Source organism: Colletotrichum tamarilloi (assembly GCF_030869305.1).
Source record: "Colletotrichum tamarilloi strain Tom-12 chromosome Unknown Scaffold_124.1, whole genome shotgun sequence".
NCBI classification, from domain to species: domain Eukaryota; kingdom Fungi; phylum Ascomycota; class Sordariomycetes; order Glomerellales; family Glomerellaceae; genus Colletotrichum; species Colletotrichum tamarilloi.
This window is the reverse complement of record NW_026849507.1, coordinates 49,654-67,192: the sequence shown is the minus strand read 5'-3', so window position 1 is coordinate 67,192 and position 17,539 is coordinate 49,654. Positions and strand designations below refer to the sequence as shown.

General features: G+C 50.2%; 7 protein-coding genes across 7 annotated transcripts; 4 read left to right on the top strand and 3 right to left on the bottom strand.

The window, feature by feature from the left end:
* Window positions 1-507: 507 nt before the first annotated feature.
* Window positions 508-2,499, top strand: CTAM01_14494 (uncharacterized protein; the record flags this gene model as incomplete). The annotated part of the gene is made up of 7 exons (XM_060530494.1): window positions 508-661; window positions 730-814; window positions 880-1,064; window positions 1,147-1,499; window positions 1,570-1,830; window positions 1,914-2,108; window positions 2,179-2,499. The coding sequence occupies 7 exons, from the start codon at window positions 508-510 to the stop codon at window positions 2,497-2,499; spliced, it is 1,554 nt and encodes a 517-aa protein (XP_060374942.1).
* A 516-nt stretch (window positions 2,500-3,015) lies between these two features.
* CTAM01_14493 (cytochrome P450) lies at window positions 3,016-4,879 on the bottom strand (the record flags this gene model as incomplete). Its single annotated transcript, XM_060530493.1, has 2 exons — window positions 3,016-3,726; window positions 3,788-4,879. 2 exons carry the CDS (start codon window positions 4,877-4,879, stop codon window positions 3,016-3,018), a joined length of 1,803 nt encoding a protein of 600 aa, XP_060374941.1.
* Window positions 4,880-8,567: 3,688 nt separating this feature from the next.
* On the top strand, window positions 8,568-11,294 carry CTAM01_14492 (beta-glucuronidase; the record flags this gene model as incomplete). Its single annotated transcript, XM_060530492.1, has 3 exons — window positions 8,568-10,269; window positions 10,570-11,165; window positions 11,214-11,294. The coding sequence occupies 3 exons, from the start codon at window positions 8,568-8,570 to the stop codon at window positions 11,292-11,294; spliced, it is 2,379 nt and encodes a 792-aa protein (XP_060374940.1).
* A 480-nt stretch (window positions 11,295-11,774) lies between these two features.
* Window positions 11,775-12,278, bottom strand: CTAM01_14491 (uncharacterized protein; the record flags this gene model as incomplete). The annotated part of the gene is made up of 1 exon (XM_060530491.1): window positions 11,775-12,278. One exon carries the CDS (start codon window positions 12,276-12,278, stop codon window positions 11,775-11,777), a length of 504 nt encoding a protein of 167 aa, XP_060374939.1.
* Window positions 12,279-13,089: 811 nt separating this feature from the next.
* Window positions 13,090-13,301, bottom strand: CTAM01_14490 (uncharacterized protein; the record flags this gene model as incomplete). Its single annotated transcript, XM_060530490.1, has 2 exons — window positions 13,090-13,211; window positions 13,280-13,301. 2 exons carry the CDS (start codon window positions 13,299-13,301, stop codon window positions 13,090-13,092), a joined length of 144 nt encoding a protein of 47 aa, XP_060374938.1.
* A 1,395-nt stretch (window positions 13,302-14,696) lies between these two features.
* Window positions 14,697-15,608, top strand: CTAM01_14489 (uncharacterized protein; the record flags this gene model as incomplete). Its single annotated transcript, XM_060530489.1, has 3 exons — window positions 14,697-14,863; window positions 15,032-15,224; window positions 15,366-15,608. 3 exons carry the CDS (start codon window positions 14,697-14,699, stop codon window positions 15,606-15,608), a joined length of 603 nt encoding a protein of 200 aa, XP_060374937.1.
* A 159-nt stretch (window positions 15,609-15,767) lies between these two features.
* CTAM01_14488 (methyltransferase) lies at window positions 15,768-17,241 on the top strand (the record flags this gene model as incomplete). The annotated part of the gene is made up of 4 exons (XM_060530488.1): window positions 15,768-15,906; window positions 16,168-16,209; window positions 16,476-16,534; window positions 16,789-17,241. The coding sequence occupies 4 exons, from the start codon at window positions 15,768-15,770 to the stop codon at window positions 17,239-17,241; spliced, it is 693 nt and encodes a 230-aa protein (XP_060374936.1).
* Between the last annotated feature and the right edge of the window lie 298 nt (window positions 17,242-17,539).

The following is a 17,539-nucleotide window of genomic DNA, read 5'->3' as shown; positions in this document are numbered from 1 at the left end:
GGCTTGTTATCTCTCTGTGTAACTCTCTGTGTTACCACACTTCGGAGGCTGATATCGTCACACAAGAGGTTCAGTCGCTTTCTACTCTCCTGTTCCCGTCTCGTTCCGTCCGTTTCCCACCGAGAAATCCTCCTATTTGCGTTTTAAAGTTTCCCGGTGAAAGTTGTCAGAACTTGAACTTTGGGGAATGGAAGCTGCTCGCATCTGCTTTTTCTTCCGCGCAAACTACTTCAATAATCAACCCACCCAAACTCCGGTCCGTCTAGCTTGCCGGCTGCATGGCATGAAAAGGCAGATCAGGCTGTGAGAACCGAGCCGAGCCGCAAACGCTTCTGCCACAGCCGCGGGCATACCACAGGGCAAATTATCGACCAGCCTTGCCCTGCTCTGCTCCATGCCTCATGCGCATCATCGCGAGTGGTTTCCATATGACGGTCTGGAGTCCTCTTGGATCCCTCCACGGACTGACTGATCTCGCTTCAAGAACTTGAAAGCTTCACGGGCACGATGAGCGGCTGGGATCAATACTTTGCGCATCAGCAGAGTGGCTTCAATCTCGCTGGGCTCCGCAACCAATTGGATGATCTGGCAGTGACGGCGTTTGCCTCCAAAGACTCGGAGACGCTCTTTGATGTACTGGATATTGACAACAACAACGACAGTATGCTTCATTATCACCCCTCCTCGACGCATGTGTGGAATAAACATTGGTTGACAGCAAGGTTATAGACAAATTCCACGCAAGCATCGTCAAGGAAGAAGATGACCTCAGTCACGTTCTCGACACTGCGCCCACCGCGGGCATACGTATAATGTCTGTCACTTCTGGACCAGAATTGCTTTCATCGGGCTTCGGGCTAATCTTCGTCTGTGATCTAGCTCCATATCGTCGGCCAGAACCATCAACCCGCTGCGGATCACCTCGTCAATAGCCGGCAAACTATTCGATAGGTATCAAGTGCGTGCTGAGTTCCTACGAGTGCTCCTGTCCTTCGGCGACGAGCCTCACCAGTCCGAGGCCGGCAGCGCCAACAGCAGCTTTGTGCCTCAGGGCAATGACGCATGTGAGGCTTTCCCCGCACCCTTTATAACTTCCCTTCCTGTTTCTTGAGAGAAATTCATTCTGAGAACGCCTGGTAACTTTAGACACGCTACTCTACAAGCTCAATTTCGTGGAGCGGAACGACCGATCCGGTCCCGACGCGTGGTCCTTCCGGCATGTTGGTGTCTACCACCAGCACACGCCCGGCTTCGACCTCTTCATACTACTGCACTGTCAGCCCGCTAGTGAGCTGGCGGAGACGCTCCGGGATCTCGTCGAGGAGGAGGAAGAGACGGAGTGCTCAGAGGAGCTCGACGACAAGAGCACTCCGACGGTCAACGTCTTCAAGCGAGACCTTTGCTCGCAGCCGGCGATGCTGCACCATTATATCCTATCCTGTTACCTCGACAACTGGCGGGCATACCTCCGCCATCTAGGTGACAGATTCTCTAAAGTGGTACGTGAAGCGAAGAGTTTCGGTAGTTTCCCTGATGAGACTGACACTTCTAACCTGTCTACCTATGAAGCTCAATACAGCTATGGTACCTCATGCCAAGATGGACCACAACGTCTGGGTGACCTTCAAGAGCGTACGAGAGCTGAGAAATACCAATGATCTCGCCCTCTTCGCCAGCGCCTGCTGCCAGAGCAATCTTGAGGTCACGGGCTGCATCCTCTCTACCGGGAGGTTCCTGGCCGCCGAATTCCAGTCCATGGAGACCATGCTACGCGGATACATCGACAGCTCCGCTGTGCTTCGTCAAAGAGTGGATAACACGGTCGAGCTAGTTAGTATCCTCTTTCTCTGTCAGATTACCTAGCGTACTGCAAGTTAGAAAGTGCCTGACGTTCTCTTCCTTGACTCATTTAGGCATCGTATACGCTCTCGCTGCATAATCAGCAAGAGCTGCAGCTCCTCACCCGCGAGATGAAGACACACATTAAGAACACGGGCGATGTAACGCTCAAGCTAAAGGACCTGACTGAGAACACGGTGGACGACAGTGCCATCGTACGTATCATCACCATCATTTCTGCCATCTATCTTCCGGGCAGTTTCGTCGGCGTAAGTGTAGCCCAAAAACCTATGTACAGTTGGGTTGATTAAGTATGCTCATACATGCCTCCGCTTGCAGTCATTGTTCGGAAGCAACTACTTTTCCTTCAACGAGAAGACCCGCAAGATTGCCATCGCGAGGGATTTCTGGGTTTTCGTCCTCGTCTGGCTCATTTTCACGGTCTTTACGGTGGCTGCTTACTTCTACACGTACATACGGAAGAAAAAGAAGAAGGCGACGAGGGCCCTGAAAGATCTCGGAGATGACGTCGATGAAGACCAGGGTAACTACAACAAACCTTCTCCTCTTTCTCCTCCTTCCGCCAGGCAACATGCCGTCGAAAGTAGGCCCCCACCATCGCCATCCCGCCGCTTTCCCATCACTCGAAAGCGCGGCTGACGAGGCCGGTCGGCTCCATCAAAGGGCAATCAAGCATGATTTGTGACCCTGAGTATGTAAGAGCACGAAACTGTGACCCTTGGTAAGGTAATTGATGCATTGGCTTCGGTGGAGCGGCTACTCTGAGTGCCAGATGGTTTAGAGAGAGGAGGGGGGTGAAGGCCGCGGGGGTCTCCACCACTTCAAAAAAGTATTTATCGGAGAGGAAAAGAGGGCAGAAGGGAGGGGAAGAGGCAAGGTGGCTATCTGATACAACTAGTTCGCAGAAGAATCTCAATACCAGTACTTACCTTACTGCAATATGCTTTGCAAGTGATGCACTTGAGCAGATTTATCTTCCTGCCATCTAACAAGTTGTTGCTCAATGTCTTCTAGACATCACTAGCCAGAAGTTCCAGCAACAAGAAGTTGAGAAGGGCCCCTTGATAGTTTGGGCTCGTTCGTCTTCCTTGATAAGGCGTCTGCAAAAAAAAAATGCCTTGAAGATTTCAATCACTTTGATAAAGAGTCCTCCTTCTATTTGTTTCCAAGTGCTAGTAGACGCACGTAACAATCCTTCGGCTTATATGTCAGGCCCTCCCTGGCACTATAGCCAGACAATTCTCTCGGGCACGGAAGAAGCTGGAAGCTCCACACAATCTGCGCCAAAATGATCCTCAATTCCAAGTACGCCAACCTCCTTCCAAAGCAGCCACGAGTACCCAGACCAAAGGCGAGCTGGGGTCCTGCCTGCTGGTCAAACTCGAGCCCGCCGGGGACACTGGATGACTCGACGAGCCAACGCTCTGGCTTGAACTGCCCGATATCGTCGTCATCCCAAGCCCGGACTTTGGCACTTTGGCTGCTCTGGCTGCGATTTGACTCTTCGACGTTGAATGCCGGTTTCATCATGCTGTGGCCCTTGTTCAGACACATTACTACTGTGCCCTTGGGGATGTGGTGTCCTAGCAGCTCGGTGTCGCAGGTTGCTTCGCGGTCGACGAGCGGGGTAGCCCCGCCGCATCGGAGGATCTCTTCCACGGCGGCATCAAGATACGGGACTTTCGTAGTGTTTCCTGCGAGTTCCTTGACGGTCGGACTGCGTTGCTCGGCGACGGCATCGGGGAAGGTGGCTCGGAGCGCTTCGCGCAAGTCGGTCTGCTTCTGGGGGTTGTCTGCGAGGAGTTTGATACCCCAACACATGGTGGTGCTGGTTGTATCGTGTCCTGCGACAACTACGCCAAAGATCTGGCATAGATGTTAGCACAATTCCGAGCTGTAGTTTTCCGGTGAAACGTCTGGCACTTACTTCATCAACCATGATCTCGGAGAAAAAGTCCGGAGCCCTTCCCTCACTCTCTGCCAGCTTCTTCTCCCGGAGCACTACCAGCTCAACAGCGGACAGAACCTTGGACTCTTCATCGCCGACTTCCTGCAGCCTCTTCAGAGCCTTATAGATCTCTTCTCGCACATATGTTCTCTTGACGTGGAAGACGCGACGTAATGAGGGAAGTCTCTCGACGAACCACCACTTGAGTCTCGGAATCGGTGAGCCTTGAAGGTACTCAATCGAGTTCGCTACACCGAGCGTCGCTTGAATCTTCTCGTCGCACTCTTCCGTTGGAAATTCCAACGCCTCGTCGCTGCTGAGACCTGAACTCCGTAAACGCCTGATATCCTCCGCACCAAGCCCCTTAACGAGGTCCGCTGTCGGGCGCAACGCGCTGCTGGGGAAGCTACCGCCAAATGTAAACGTCATGACGGCGTCCAGAGAACCGTAGTAGATATCCAGCTCCGCAGAGAACGGGCGTCCCTCTGCAATGCGCGCCTTATCATTCCACAGCTGGATCAATCTCGAGACCCCGGCATAAACCGTTGGCGCTGCGACTTCGTTGAGGAACTGCGGCGACATGAGGTCCTGGAGGAGCCTGCGGTGCCTCTTCCACTCGTCGCCGGTCTTGAGGTGGATGTGGTGGTTGCGTCCCGCACCCTCCAAGAGGTCGGCATCGAGGGACGACCGATCAAAGTCCTTTCGTCGCATCAAGATGTCTTGGGCTTCACGGAAGTCGGAGAGGATCAACAACGGCTTGCCGAGGGGACGGACGAAGACTTGAAAGAGTGGCGATTTGAATTTCTCCGCCTGCTCGTTGACCCAAGCGTTGAACTCGCCAGTGCGTTTGATTCCTTCGAGGACGGACGGGATGTCTCCCAACAAGCGCTTCGTCGCTTCGACATTGTAGGGGATTCCGGCGATCGGCTTGGGTAGAGCCCAGTTGTATAAGACATACAATACAAGACCTGCTACGGCAAAGATGGCAAAATTCGATGTGGAGAAGGAGAATCCTATTACAGTAGCACGTTGGTCGCCCAATGTGCGCTCCGTAAGCGCGGTGCCTAACATCGTGATGGGGGTGGACGGTTGTAGTAACGCTGGCCCAGCGAAACAGGTGTAATGACGTAGGCCCTCCGTCTTGACATCCGGATAAGCTTGAATGGTTCAGCCGGCGTGACAACCTTTATAGAATCAAAGCTTCCGTGCAAGGAAGATAGCAATAGCGGGTTCGGGATGGAATTTTGGCCGTTATCTGGTGGGAGTGTGGGTGTTCTCCGAACTGCAAAGTGCGTTCTGAAGCCCCCTCCACGATGAACTCCAGGTGCCTGGACCGCCGTAGATAGCCCACGGATCACCGATTGCGGCAGCTTACTCCACCATGGCAGAAGGGCAAATAATTAAAGTGTCATCAGATTGGGCCCCTGGCGAGCGTCTTTCCCGACACGGCAATCGACTCGCGGGCGGGTTGGGCGACGGGTCGAGGAGATTCTATGCCAGGTAAGGATGACCCCCGAACGAATCATCGCGGTCCCCTGTAGGGCTTCCACTGATAGTCTGACACAAGCTCTTCTCTTCTCCAGTTGACGGGGCTCAGGGCTAGAAAGCATGCTGAGCGTGAGCCTCTGCCTCGGGATCTTAGGCGTGGTCTTAGCGTGCCGTGGCGTGCCCACGTTCCTTTTGCAATTCGGGTTGTCAGGGCTAGCAGCAAGTGACAAGTCTTTGTCTGAACACAGATCGTTCGAGAGGCGGCGTGCCTTTGGCTACTTACAGACGTGAGGCTGAAATGCTGGGAAGAAAGCAGCTCGCAGCATTCTTTGGCATTGTTTAGTTGGACCAAAGTGGGTGATGGCCTGGCATGGATGCTTGGGTAAACCTAAGCGATTCTAAGTACCTTGTTATCGAAGAAAGTTAATTCTTTCTAAATTATAAGTATAAGAATATAGTTTTAATAAAATAGTATAGTACCTACTTAGTACTTAAATTAAAATACTTTTTTAAACTTATTATAAGAAAAAAATAATTATATTATTAACTACTTATTATTAAAGTTCGTAATATTATAATTTTAATTATAATAGTTTTATTTATAATAAGTAAAAAGTTTAATTATAAATCCTTTAAAAGCCTCTTTTTAAGGGCTATAAAAGCCTCTAAGTTAAGTTAAAATACTTATTAAAATATTAATAACTAAATTAATTTTATAATAATAGCTTTAATAAAAAAATTAAAAAATAATACTAAAAAATAATATTAAAATTCTTATTAATATTAAGTACGATTTATAAAATATAATAATATAATTATAAAGTATTAATAATATATTTTATATTAAAAAGACTATTATTAATATTAATAAAATAAATAAGGCCGTATTAATATAATACTTCGGCTTTTTTTTATAGCTCGAGGATTATAACTTTAAATAATATTAAAAATTTATTAAAAAGCTCTTTTAAATATTTTAATATATTTATTATTATTTTTATAATAATAAAACTCTTAGTACTTATATATAAATATAAATTACTTATTTTTAAATAGTAATATTAGCTTATTAATAAGTTATTAAAATTATAATTTTAATGATTTTTTAATAAGGGAGAGGGTAGAATAGAAGAAAGGATAGGTAAGAAAAGGGTTAAGGTTAAATAGTGCGGAATTTAAGGGCAGGGTAGCGTCTATATGTACTGCGGCAATCCTTCAGTAATGCAAAACGATAGAGTTAAACAGTGAACCTAAGCGATTCGCATCGAAATTTCTACCTCCTGGGGGCTGTGAAGCGAGAGACACTTGGGGCCCCATATCGACTCATCGAGTCGAAAGCTTTAGCAATGCCAGCTGCTCCACCATATGGATGTCTTAGATCGTCTGTGTATCGATGAATTAACGAACAAGAAAAAGCAAAGTGGCGGTCAATCAAAAACCAGGTGAGATATGATCGATGATTAAGTACGACTGGGATTCCAGGAGTTGTCTCAAGTTTTCAACTTTAATCTGCACAGATACTCGAGATGCGGCACAGCTGCTTGCGAGAGACAAAAGAGTCGAGAAAACACAGAAATGTCCTCAATCACAACCAAAAAACATAAAAGCGAAGACCTTGGTGGATTCTAACCACTGCAACTCCCCGAGGTGGGCTCGAACCACCAACCTCCAGATTAACAGTCTGACGCGCTAGCCAATTGTGCCATCGGGGATAAGCTCGAAATGAGCTGAAAGGATCTTGTTGACGTCAGCAGCGAAAGAGCGGCATTATCAAAGTCACTTGCTATTTTGGTGGGTGTTTGGTGGGTTTGGACCGTTGAAGTGGGCCAGTTTCGTGTCTGGCGACTAGGGCACGAGGGCTACGAGCATTGGCGTTTCATGGAAGGTAAGGTACCTAGGGAACCATTCGATGGTTGGGAATTGGATGGGAATTGAGGTAGTTGATGGTCTCGAAACTTGAGTTCATTTCAGCATGCTCAAAGAGCAGTAACACTTGACGTCTGGGATGGACGGGGATGGCAAGTTGTTGGTCATGCGGAGTTGGTTCGGACGATAAGATATCAGATACTATGTCAGTTGTCATGTTTGCTCTTCTTCTAGAGAGTATGGGCTTCTTTTTGGCGGTAACTTTGCAAAATTTTGATAACCTTTTGACCATATACAGAAGGACAATCGAAGCGCGACAGATTCCCTGTCGCTACCTAGCTCCGGGCTCACTGTTCTGTGTTGTGGAGAGCCGATGAGAGAGACTGCTACTTCAACAGTCCGGCACGAGCCAAGCAGTCTACGCCGCAAACTTCAACAGCTCAAGAGCTCTCACTGTTGGCTCTCATAGGACCCTTCTTCTCTACCTTACTTGTGCGTTCAGGGTGGGGTATAAGGAAACATCTGACACGAGTTCCTGAAGTTTGAGTTGAATGTCAAAGTCGGTTTCTCAACATATTGAGGTGTGTTTGGACACCCTGTCGGAGACTCCCAGCAAGACCAACACCCTCAATTCCGCGCCGAAACTACATGTACATATACTGCTTTCTCAGCTCAATCGGCTTTACAGAACTGCGAAAATCAGAGCCTAACGTCCTTGCGGTTATATATGGATTGAACAAGTCTCAATCAAGGTGGTTCTATGTAGAAGCTACGACAGTCTACTCAAGGAACACGGAATCCCCGACTGCATCTCAGTGCCCTAAATGGTCCCCGCATGTCCCCTAGTAGCTTTAGGCCGCCAAGGCCTATCCCCCACACTCCCGGGGACCCCGCAAGTCAAGACGATGGCATTCCAACAATGCCCATCAACAATGCCCATCAACAATGCCCATCAACAATGCCTGGACAGGACCTTGCTAGTTCTTGTGGTAGCAACTTGGGTGTGTATGTCCGAACTCACCCTTGAGCTGACGTGTGGCTTGCCGCATGATACAACATTGAGGGGAAACGGTCGGTTACTGAAGGCTACTACCGAACGGAGTGAAATAGTACACAACCTTGAATTGGCGAACTGCAACACGAAGATGGCTGGCATAAATCCTCTTCCATGAGAGCTTGATCCCCAGAGCAACTTACGCATTTTACGGAATCTGCGGAGTATCGAACGTGCGCATAAGTGGTTGTTGGAGGCATCGGTCGGCTTCCGGCAATCTCAACCGCCGACACTTCGGAAAAGCCGAAAGACGACGCCGCATTACGCCTGGCTCTCGGCTTACTTATGATAGCATTCACTCAACATTCTATTCATGACCCAAAAAGCCAAGTACCATCATCAATAAGAAAGATGCTCAAACCACAGGCCAATTCAACCAGAGATGTCGTTTCTTTGGACGGCATCTGGAACTTTGCAATTGCATCATCACCCGACATTGAAGCAGACGCACCATGGTCTAAGCTCATCTCGCCAAAGCTTCAAGTGCCCGTACCCGCCAGCTACAACGACATCTTTGCAGATGAAAAGATTCGCAGTCACGTTGGATGGGTGTACTATCAGCGTCAAGTCACAGTACCTCGCGGCTGGTCGCCTGAGAATCAGAGATATTTCTTGCGATTTGACGCAGCAACCCATCGCGGCCGTGTCTACGTAAATGACAAGCTAGTCGCCGACCATGTTGGCGGATACACCCCTTTCGAGGCAGACATCACTAGCATCATCAAACCCGGCGAGAGATTCCGCTTGACTGTGGCCGTGAGTAGCGAGCTGAGCTGGGAGACGATTCCTCCCGGCAAAATCCAGACCCTCGCCAACGGCAAGCGGAAGCAGAACTATCAGCATGATTTCTTCAACTATTCCGGGCTAGCACGGTCGGTGTATTTGTGTTCGAAGCCGGCGGTATCCATCATCGACATCACCGTCGTAACGGACATCTTTGAGTCGAGAGCAGGCAAAGTTCAATACAAGGTTGAAACTTCGCAGCCGGTGGAGGATGACAAGGTCAAGATCTCTGTTCTTGACGAGGAGGGGTTGACCGTGGCTCAAGCAAATGGGGCAAAAGATGAGCTGACGATCAACTCGGCGCATCTGTGGCAACCCGGCGCGGCGTATCTGTACCAACTTCGTGTGGAGATACTATCAGACTCCGACAAAGATGAGGTTCTCGATACCTATGAACTTCCCTTCGGCATCCGCACAATCTCGGTCAAGGGAAATCAGTTCCTCATCAACGGCAAGCCCTTTTACTTCACCGGTTTCGGCAAGCATGAAGATTCGCCAATCCGCGGCAAGGGCTTCGATCCGGCCTACATGATTCACGATTTCCATCTCATGCGCTGGATGGGAGCCAACTCGTTCCGGACAGCTCACTACCCCTACGCCGAAGAGGTCCTCGACTACGCCGACCGACACGGAATCGTCGTCATCAACGAGACTCCGGCGGTGGGTATCAACCTCGGCATCATTGCTGGCGTCTTTGGGCTCAAGGCACCTCCCACTTTTGCCCCCGATGCGTGCAACGAGAAGACGCAGGCGGCGCATGACCAGGCTATCAGAGAGCTTGTGGCGCGAGACAAGAACCATCCGTCGGTGGTGATGTGGACAGTGACCAACGAGCCTGCGTCGGCGGAGCCCGGTGCAAGGGAGTATCTCGAGCCGCTAGTCTCGTTGACGCGCGAGCTGGACCCGACGAGACCGGTCTGCTTCGCGAACATGGGGTTCGCTACGTTCGAGAAGGACCTCGTGACAGACTTGTTCGACGTCATCTGCCTGAACCGCTACTACGGATGGTACTCTCAGACAGGCGATCTAGAAGAGGCGGAGCAGGCATTGGAGAAGGACCTGCTTGGATGGCAGGCCAAGTATGGTAAGCCCATGATCATGACAGAGTACGGCGCCGAAGCTGTGGCGGGGCTACACGCCGTATGTGACGTCCCCTGGAGCGAGGAGTACCAAGGCAAGTTTCTCGAAATGTTCCACCGAGTATTTGACCGTGTTGAGACCGTTGTTGGAGAGCACGTTTGGAACTTTGCGGATTTCCAGACGACATCGAGTATCACTCGGGTGGATGGAAACAAGAAGGGCGTTTTCACACGGGACAGAAAGCCAAAGGGGTCTGTACAGGTTTTGAAAGCACGATGGACAGCTAAGCAAGCGAAAGATGTATGATCCGGTCTACGGGAAGAATAAAGATACTCAGAAACTACTCGAATGCTCTCATAATGACTGGAAGAGTGTACGGGCAGCTAATATACCCGATGGTCCGTTCCAAGTCCGCTGCGGTGCTGCCTCCGTCGGCCCCACACGGAGCCGAGGTACAAACTCACGGCCGGGGGTGACTAACCGTTAATAGGGGCAGCCGAGGCACCCCGCATCTTATCCCAAGCCCAAGACTACAAGAACAGTTCAACTCAAGTTCATGAGAGGGCTGTAATTGACTGGTTTTACATTTCTACGCTGGCATTATTCCAATTGCAAAACTCTACCGTGAACATGGCACGCCTTCCGTACCCCGATGTCAACGGAACTCCCCTCAACATCTCCAAGCTTCTCGCACATAGCCCAGCCACTGTCAACCATTGGTCAAAAATCGCAGGCGCTCACTTCAAAGATCTTGAGTTATCCTCCAAGAACCGGGAGTTAGTCATTCTTCTCAGTACAGCAAAGTTCCGGTCCACCTACGAGTGGACGCATCACAGCACAGTCTCCGCCAAGGAGGGTGTCACTGACGCCCAGCGCGAAGTGATTGCCCAGGCTGGAAGACAGAAGGGATACTTCTCTTCTCAAGGGAAACTAAAATCTCTTGCAGAATTGTTCACGTCAAAGGAAAAAGCCCTCCTATTGTTTATCGAGGCCGTTATTGACGGGCCAGAGGTTGCGGATGAGCTATGGACGAAAGCCAAGACTGAGTTTTCTGACCGGGAAGTCGTGGAAATGATTACTCTGCAGGTTAGTTTCCCTGTAGAAGTCCCTTAGTCTGAGTGCTAACGCAATCAGGGTTTCTACTACACCTTTTCACGCCTCACAACCGTCTTGAATGTAGAATTGGAGCCCTTCGCCAAGCCATCTAAGCTTTGAGAGAGGCGTCTCAGGGATCCCATTTTGGTCGTGATGGTCATTCGACGGCATTGGGGAAGCACTGCGAGAGGACATGTATCCGTGCAACATCCGTCACAGAATGCTGATCGCGGCTTGGCGGTCTGTATGACCCAGTGAAGTCACTTGCTCTTCCTTGACAATGGCCTGTAAGCTGTATTCTGTAGTCTGTAGCAAAACAGCTGTATGTGGCCAGACATCAAGATCGATCTCACAGCGAACGAAATGTTGTTCAAATGTTTTTCTAATCTCTTTTATATTATTAGAGTGTACTAAAACGTACCGATACATCCCCAATAATTAGAAATGGCCAGCACTTGATCGGATCATCCGAGTCGGCACACAGCCCCTATTCGTCTCGTGGATCTTTCATGATCATCGACTCTTTCTCCTTCTTCCCAAATTCTCCTCAAAGTCTCATGGGATATTACACCCACAGTCTCTATCGCTGATTAAAGGCAATTATGCGGTGGAAGCGTTGAAGTCGAGGGCGGTAGATGCGTTGCCAGCCTCGGCCTCGTCCTGGGCAATGTTGTTGTTGAGCTTCTTCTGCTCGGCGGCCATCTTATCGGCGACGTCCTCGCCCTGGGCCGCCTGAGCCTGCAGCTTCAGCATGGTGGCGGTAAGCTTGAGGACCTTGTTCTTGATCTTGCCGCGCTGGAGGGCGTCGGCCTCCTCGCCGGTGGCAGCCTCAATGGCGGGGTTGAAGGCCTCCTTCTCGGCGTCGTTGGCAATGGAGTTGACGCTGTTGAGGAAGTCCAGATCGGCCTTAGCGACGGTACTGAGGTCGGTGGGGAGACCAGAGAGCTTGTCGAGAGCCTCCTGCTTGGCGGTACCGGCAGTGCCGCCGCTGATGGAGAGGTCGTTGAAGGTCTGAGTGGAGAAGACGGTGGCCTGGCGAGCGCCGAGAGGAGCGGCGGTAGCGAGGGCAGCGAAGCCGATAGTGATGACGGAAGAGAACTTCATATTGAAAGTCGAAAGATTGTTCTTAAAGCAAGAAGTCGATGTTGTGGAAGACGAAAAGAGGGACACGGACCCGGATGGATTGAAATGAGTGATCAAGATGCGTTGAAAGAGATAGAAGACAGCACAGCTGTTTTAGAAGAGAAGAAAGAACAGGCAAGGTTGTAATGATTGTGAGCGTGATGAGAAGAGGAAAGAAGAAGCGGCACTAAGAGGAAGATCGAGCTGATCTTTATAGAATATTTCAGACGATCTGTCAGTCCGTTCACATTAGGATATGGGTGATATTGGATCAATGCATTGGCATGTTTGCGTCTCCATGTTACGCCATCCTTTTTTCTCCCTTGTCGTCGTTCTCGTGATATGTGCTCTAGACATCGCCCCTGGGCTCGAGTGCCCAGCTGTCGCAGTTGCAAAGAACTTCAGACCAGGGCCCAAAGTAGGTTGCATGCGGAGGTCAACATGGGATGACATGGGGCGTTCGAGACGGGGCGGGTTGAGACGTCAACGTTACGAAGATTCTTGGTGATTTTCCGCAGTGATGGATATGATGGATTGTGGAAGCGATGGCGACTCCGCGTTGAAGGAGGTCTGAAGTTCGTGACGCATGGGTGCGATGAAGCTGCCAAGATGTTGCGGCTGCATCTCCTAGGCCTGATCGGGAAGCCACATTACGGCTGGATCTGGTGAGAGGCGACAGGGAAGCCCCTGAATGGACGCCTCTCGTTACAACTTTGAGTCTGGTGAGTCGTGAGGCTCTATGAGGATGTTGAGGGGGGCGGATTGGAATTGGTGAAGGAGGCGAGGATCAGTATCATCGACGCAAGTGGGCACAGGGTTGGGGGGCTTGAAAGATGGGTCTGGAGCGATGCAGCTGTTCGTCACCCCAACCAAGCCGGAGCTGTCTACCGAACTTCAAGACCATACGGTAAGCATCTGAACATGTGAGCCAGGGTTCTGGATCTTTCCATGTCGCCTCTTCATCGGACTCTGCGGTAGCTCACAAAGAATAGAGATTGTGCCCATGACGGCGGCAAAGCTCCGAGGAATTTGACCCCACCACCATCCCCAAGGAGAGTTTCACGACCCCCTGTATCTTACCGCCAAGCTTATTTTTCAGACGTTGGAGGCCAATTTTCGAACGGCAGCAGCTTTGGCCGTGCCCACTTATGTCGCGGTCCTCCTTTGACAACTTACTCTCTCAACCGAGGAAGACCGTTTGAAGGCAAACGTTGAGCATGAGGTTTGGGCAAAGTTGAATATGGGTCTTGACGCTCATCAACCAGGCTAAGATTCTGCTGGATGATCCCCTGGTGATCCCAAACACCGCGACCAAAAAAGGGTCTTGGAGTTCGATTGGGTCCCTGGTGGACTCGTCTTCATCCGAGGCTCTACCCATCGGATCTCGAACTCATCCCATCTCTTCACCCGTGTCGCAAAACTTCTTTTGACGTCGGGAATGATGGTATGTCAAGTGTCACTGGCATGACTCTCAGCTCACAAGTCAAGCGGCCTGTGGGTATTGCATGAAGTCTGATTCCATTGATTGGACGGAAACGAAGTCTACCGAAGGTTTTCGGTCATACTCGATAGTTGAAGGACTAAGTTGCCTGCTCAACTGCTCTCACCTTGCATCTTAATGTTGGGCACTGAGATCGTACGCACCAGCTCTTCGCGAGGGTTCGCTGCAGACTAACCTTAACAACATATCCCCCCACGCCCGCTGTGAAAAACAAAGCAAATGCGCTAGACACTGACCCTCGTCAGCGCTGCTGGGCCCATTGGGCCTGAAACCGCTTCATCGCCCCCAGTCTCCCAATGTCACCCACTCAAGTTTAAGCGCTGCGGGGATGGGTGACAGACGTATTTTTGGATCCATTTCCGGATTGGCATATGTGTCTCATTATTGTTTGATTCTTGAAAACTCTGGGCATGTTTGGATGTTGCGGTCAATTTGCAAGAGGCGAACGTCTGCGGTATTCGTTTCCATGTCAACCATGCCAATAATGGGCAGGTAATGGTCTACCTAACCTTGGTCGCTGAGAGATGCTCGGTGTAATAACTTCAGGGATGGAAGGCAACATAACAAGACGAAGCGACCTGATCAACCTTCGTTTGACAGGCCGCCTGTGGATGAAAATTGTTCAGGACAATTAATCCATCATTAGAATCGTCTCGATATTTTTGCGATGGCCGACCTCCGGCTGAGTACTCATTGTTAGACTCTCAATAGCCTTCCGCAGAGATGTGTGAGGCGCGAAGTCTCTTGTCATATTTGCATATGGATCCACATGGTGTCAACGTAAAGACCTCTACCTGAGGCAGACTGCATCAAGCCCGCAGACGGATGTCGTTATGGCTGAAGCCAATTTGGCGATTCAACTTTAATGTTTCTGACCGCGTCGTGAGTAACTATCGACGATGGAGATGGAGGATCGTGAATCGGCAGGTACCGACTATGTCTTGGCGATGCTGGACGCGCTCCTTCTGGCAGCCTGGTCTCTCCCATTGGATGACTCGGATCATCTTGGCCAAGGTCTGAAATACACGACAGGCATATCGGGAGCACCCGTTCAGCATGCGATTCTGTGCAGAATCATACTGACTAATGCAGCCAAGCCACGGCAGACTGAAGGGGCAGGACTCGCTTGAACGCAAGGTCTTTGGCGTTGGTATTGTGCGTTGGACTGACCACAGTCACATATAAGCTGAGAAATATGATTGCGAGATAGACTCGCTCAATTATCGATAAGTAGCTTACTTCGTAAAACAGAGCGTTACGGTGATGATGCTGTGGGCACGCGGACTTTCTCGCCGGAGAAGGCCGAGAGCCGGACGCGATGGAATGGCCCCAACACCGGGCCGGGGCCGGAGTGGGGTTTACCAAGTCGGCCCCCAAGATACCTAATTCAGAAAACGCAGTGTGAGGGATGTAGAACGAGGCGACTTGTATGAGATGAAAAATAATGAATAAGTCGAAATCTTTAACGAAGAGAGACGGGCGCAGATTTCTAGAAGGAGAAATAGCAATATCTAAATCTTATCAGAACTTCGAAATGAGAGACACCATGTATTTTTATCCTTCTGAAGCATGCATTGCTAGATGACGGCGAGTTTCTCTCGGCTCCTCCAAAGGGTCAAAACACTACGCTCACGCGTTCGCCCGGGCGAATCTCCAGGGACTCTTCAGTGAGAAGAGCTGCCAATGAGGGCCATTCCAGCAATAAGGCATTTGCCCTCGAACTAGATCCAGGCGCACCAACCATGGAGCGGTATATCTCCAAGCCTGGAGCTACTGCAACGCCCGCTCCTCAAGCCACCATTTGGCCCTAGTTACGCCACTTCTTGCCGGAGGACCGAGATCTCACGCTTTCCCCGCTTGGTTGTCAGTAGGCGTACGATGACGGCAAAGACCGCATAATTAGTCTAGTCTCGGACTCTCAGTCGACGACAACTACATGCAAACCCAAGTAACACGACAGTACCACTCCAATGAGAGCCAGTCCAGAACAGGCGCTACAAGACGGGCATCCGGCGCAATCTCCAGAGCAAGCACCAGATATTATTGAAGCTGGTGGCGATGCGAGCGACGATGGGTTCCAGCCTAGCGGGTGGGATGCTTCCTCATCGGGTTCGACTTCCATCACCTCGTCGGTCTTAAACACATTCGTATGAAAATGGCAGACGGTGAGTTTTGAATGCGAACCCATGGAACGTGGGTTCAATAGATGCTTTTGGTCAAAGGCTTATCAGCTTGGACAATCAAAGCTATCACTCATTTCGGGATGGAAAATATCTAATTCCAAACGATGATATTGAAAAAAACGCGAAGAAACGAAGCATGCGATGGTCATGGAGCTCACTGATGGCAAGCTATTCCATGCTCCTATAGGCGACTCGCCCAGCAAGATTATTGATCTCGGCACGGGCACCGGTAAGTTTTATCTCAGACCTTCGGCGGACTTGAAGGCGGCATCCGTAGATATCGCACAGAAATTCTGAACGACTTTACAGGCATATGGGCAATGGAAGGTAGATAACACTCATCCTGAAGACAATGATCAATAAAGCCTGAAGATTGACAATCACCAGTTGGGGGTCACTACCCTTCCGCCGAGGTTACTGGCGTAGACTTATCGCCGATTCAGCCAAGATGGTACGCCCACTGAGTCCTCTTATGGCCATAATATCCTGATTTAGCGTACAGGGTGCCTTCCAACGTTCGCTTCTTCGTCGATGATGTTGAAGATGACTGGCTGGTAAGTGCTCTACTGCCTGGCGAAATGAGATCTCTAAACTGGAGGGTGTTGTCGCTGACAATGAGCGATATTCCTTAGCCTGTAAATAATTTCGATCTCATATATATGCGAAACTTGGCATCTCTGTGCATGATCTCCCAAAATCTTGGAGCGAGTCTTCGAGTAAGTTCGAAGTTGTGCCTCCACCCTCGACAATGGGGTATCAAATCCAGTGCAGCATCGTGCTCATGAAACACACTTTCTGAAATCTCAAGGCTGAAGCTTACGTCGGAACCCAAGTCTTCGGCGCCAATGTGAAGAGCGATGCCAGAACCATGCCCGATAACTGGCCTTTGTTGGAATCCTGGTCCAAAATCCGCGACGTCATGCACAAAATGAAGATTGACATCCAAATCGCTCCGCGCATCGGTGCGATTTTGAAAGACGCCGGCTTCGTCAACGTTCAAGTGAGATCATACAAAGTGCCGGTTGGAACATGGCCTCTCGGCAAGATCAAGCGTCTGGTTGGACATTGCATGCGCTCTATGACGGAGGAATTTCTGGGCGCCGCTGCGAGCAAACCTTTGGCGGCTCTGGGAATGAAACGGACGGAGATCGAGGTGTTTCTCGCGTCAGTTCGGAATGCGATCAAGGATCTGAATGTGCATGCGTATGGCACGTATTATTCTCGGGTTGGACAGAAGCCCGTGGAGTTGGGTTCTAAGTGAACAGGAAGCTCGCTTCTACACTGAGGGTTATCTTGAATCTAGATTCGCATGGAGAATGGGGCAAAACTGGTTCCCTAGCATTGGAAGAACATGGAATTACAAATACCCACACTGTCGATCGAATTCATCATCCGTGTTCACAGCAATCCTAAAAGGTTCTAGACCACCTGCGAGGCGCCTCGGCCACATCGGTCAGTGAGCTATCGACAGGTCTCATGCAACCAAAAAAGCTGCCCACGTAGATGGACATCAAAATGAAAGGGACGAGACTCGAACTCGCGCGGGTTGCCCCACCAGG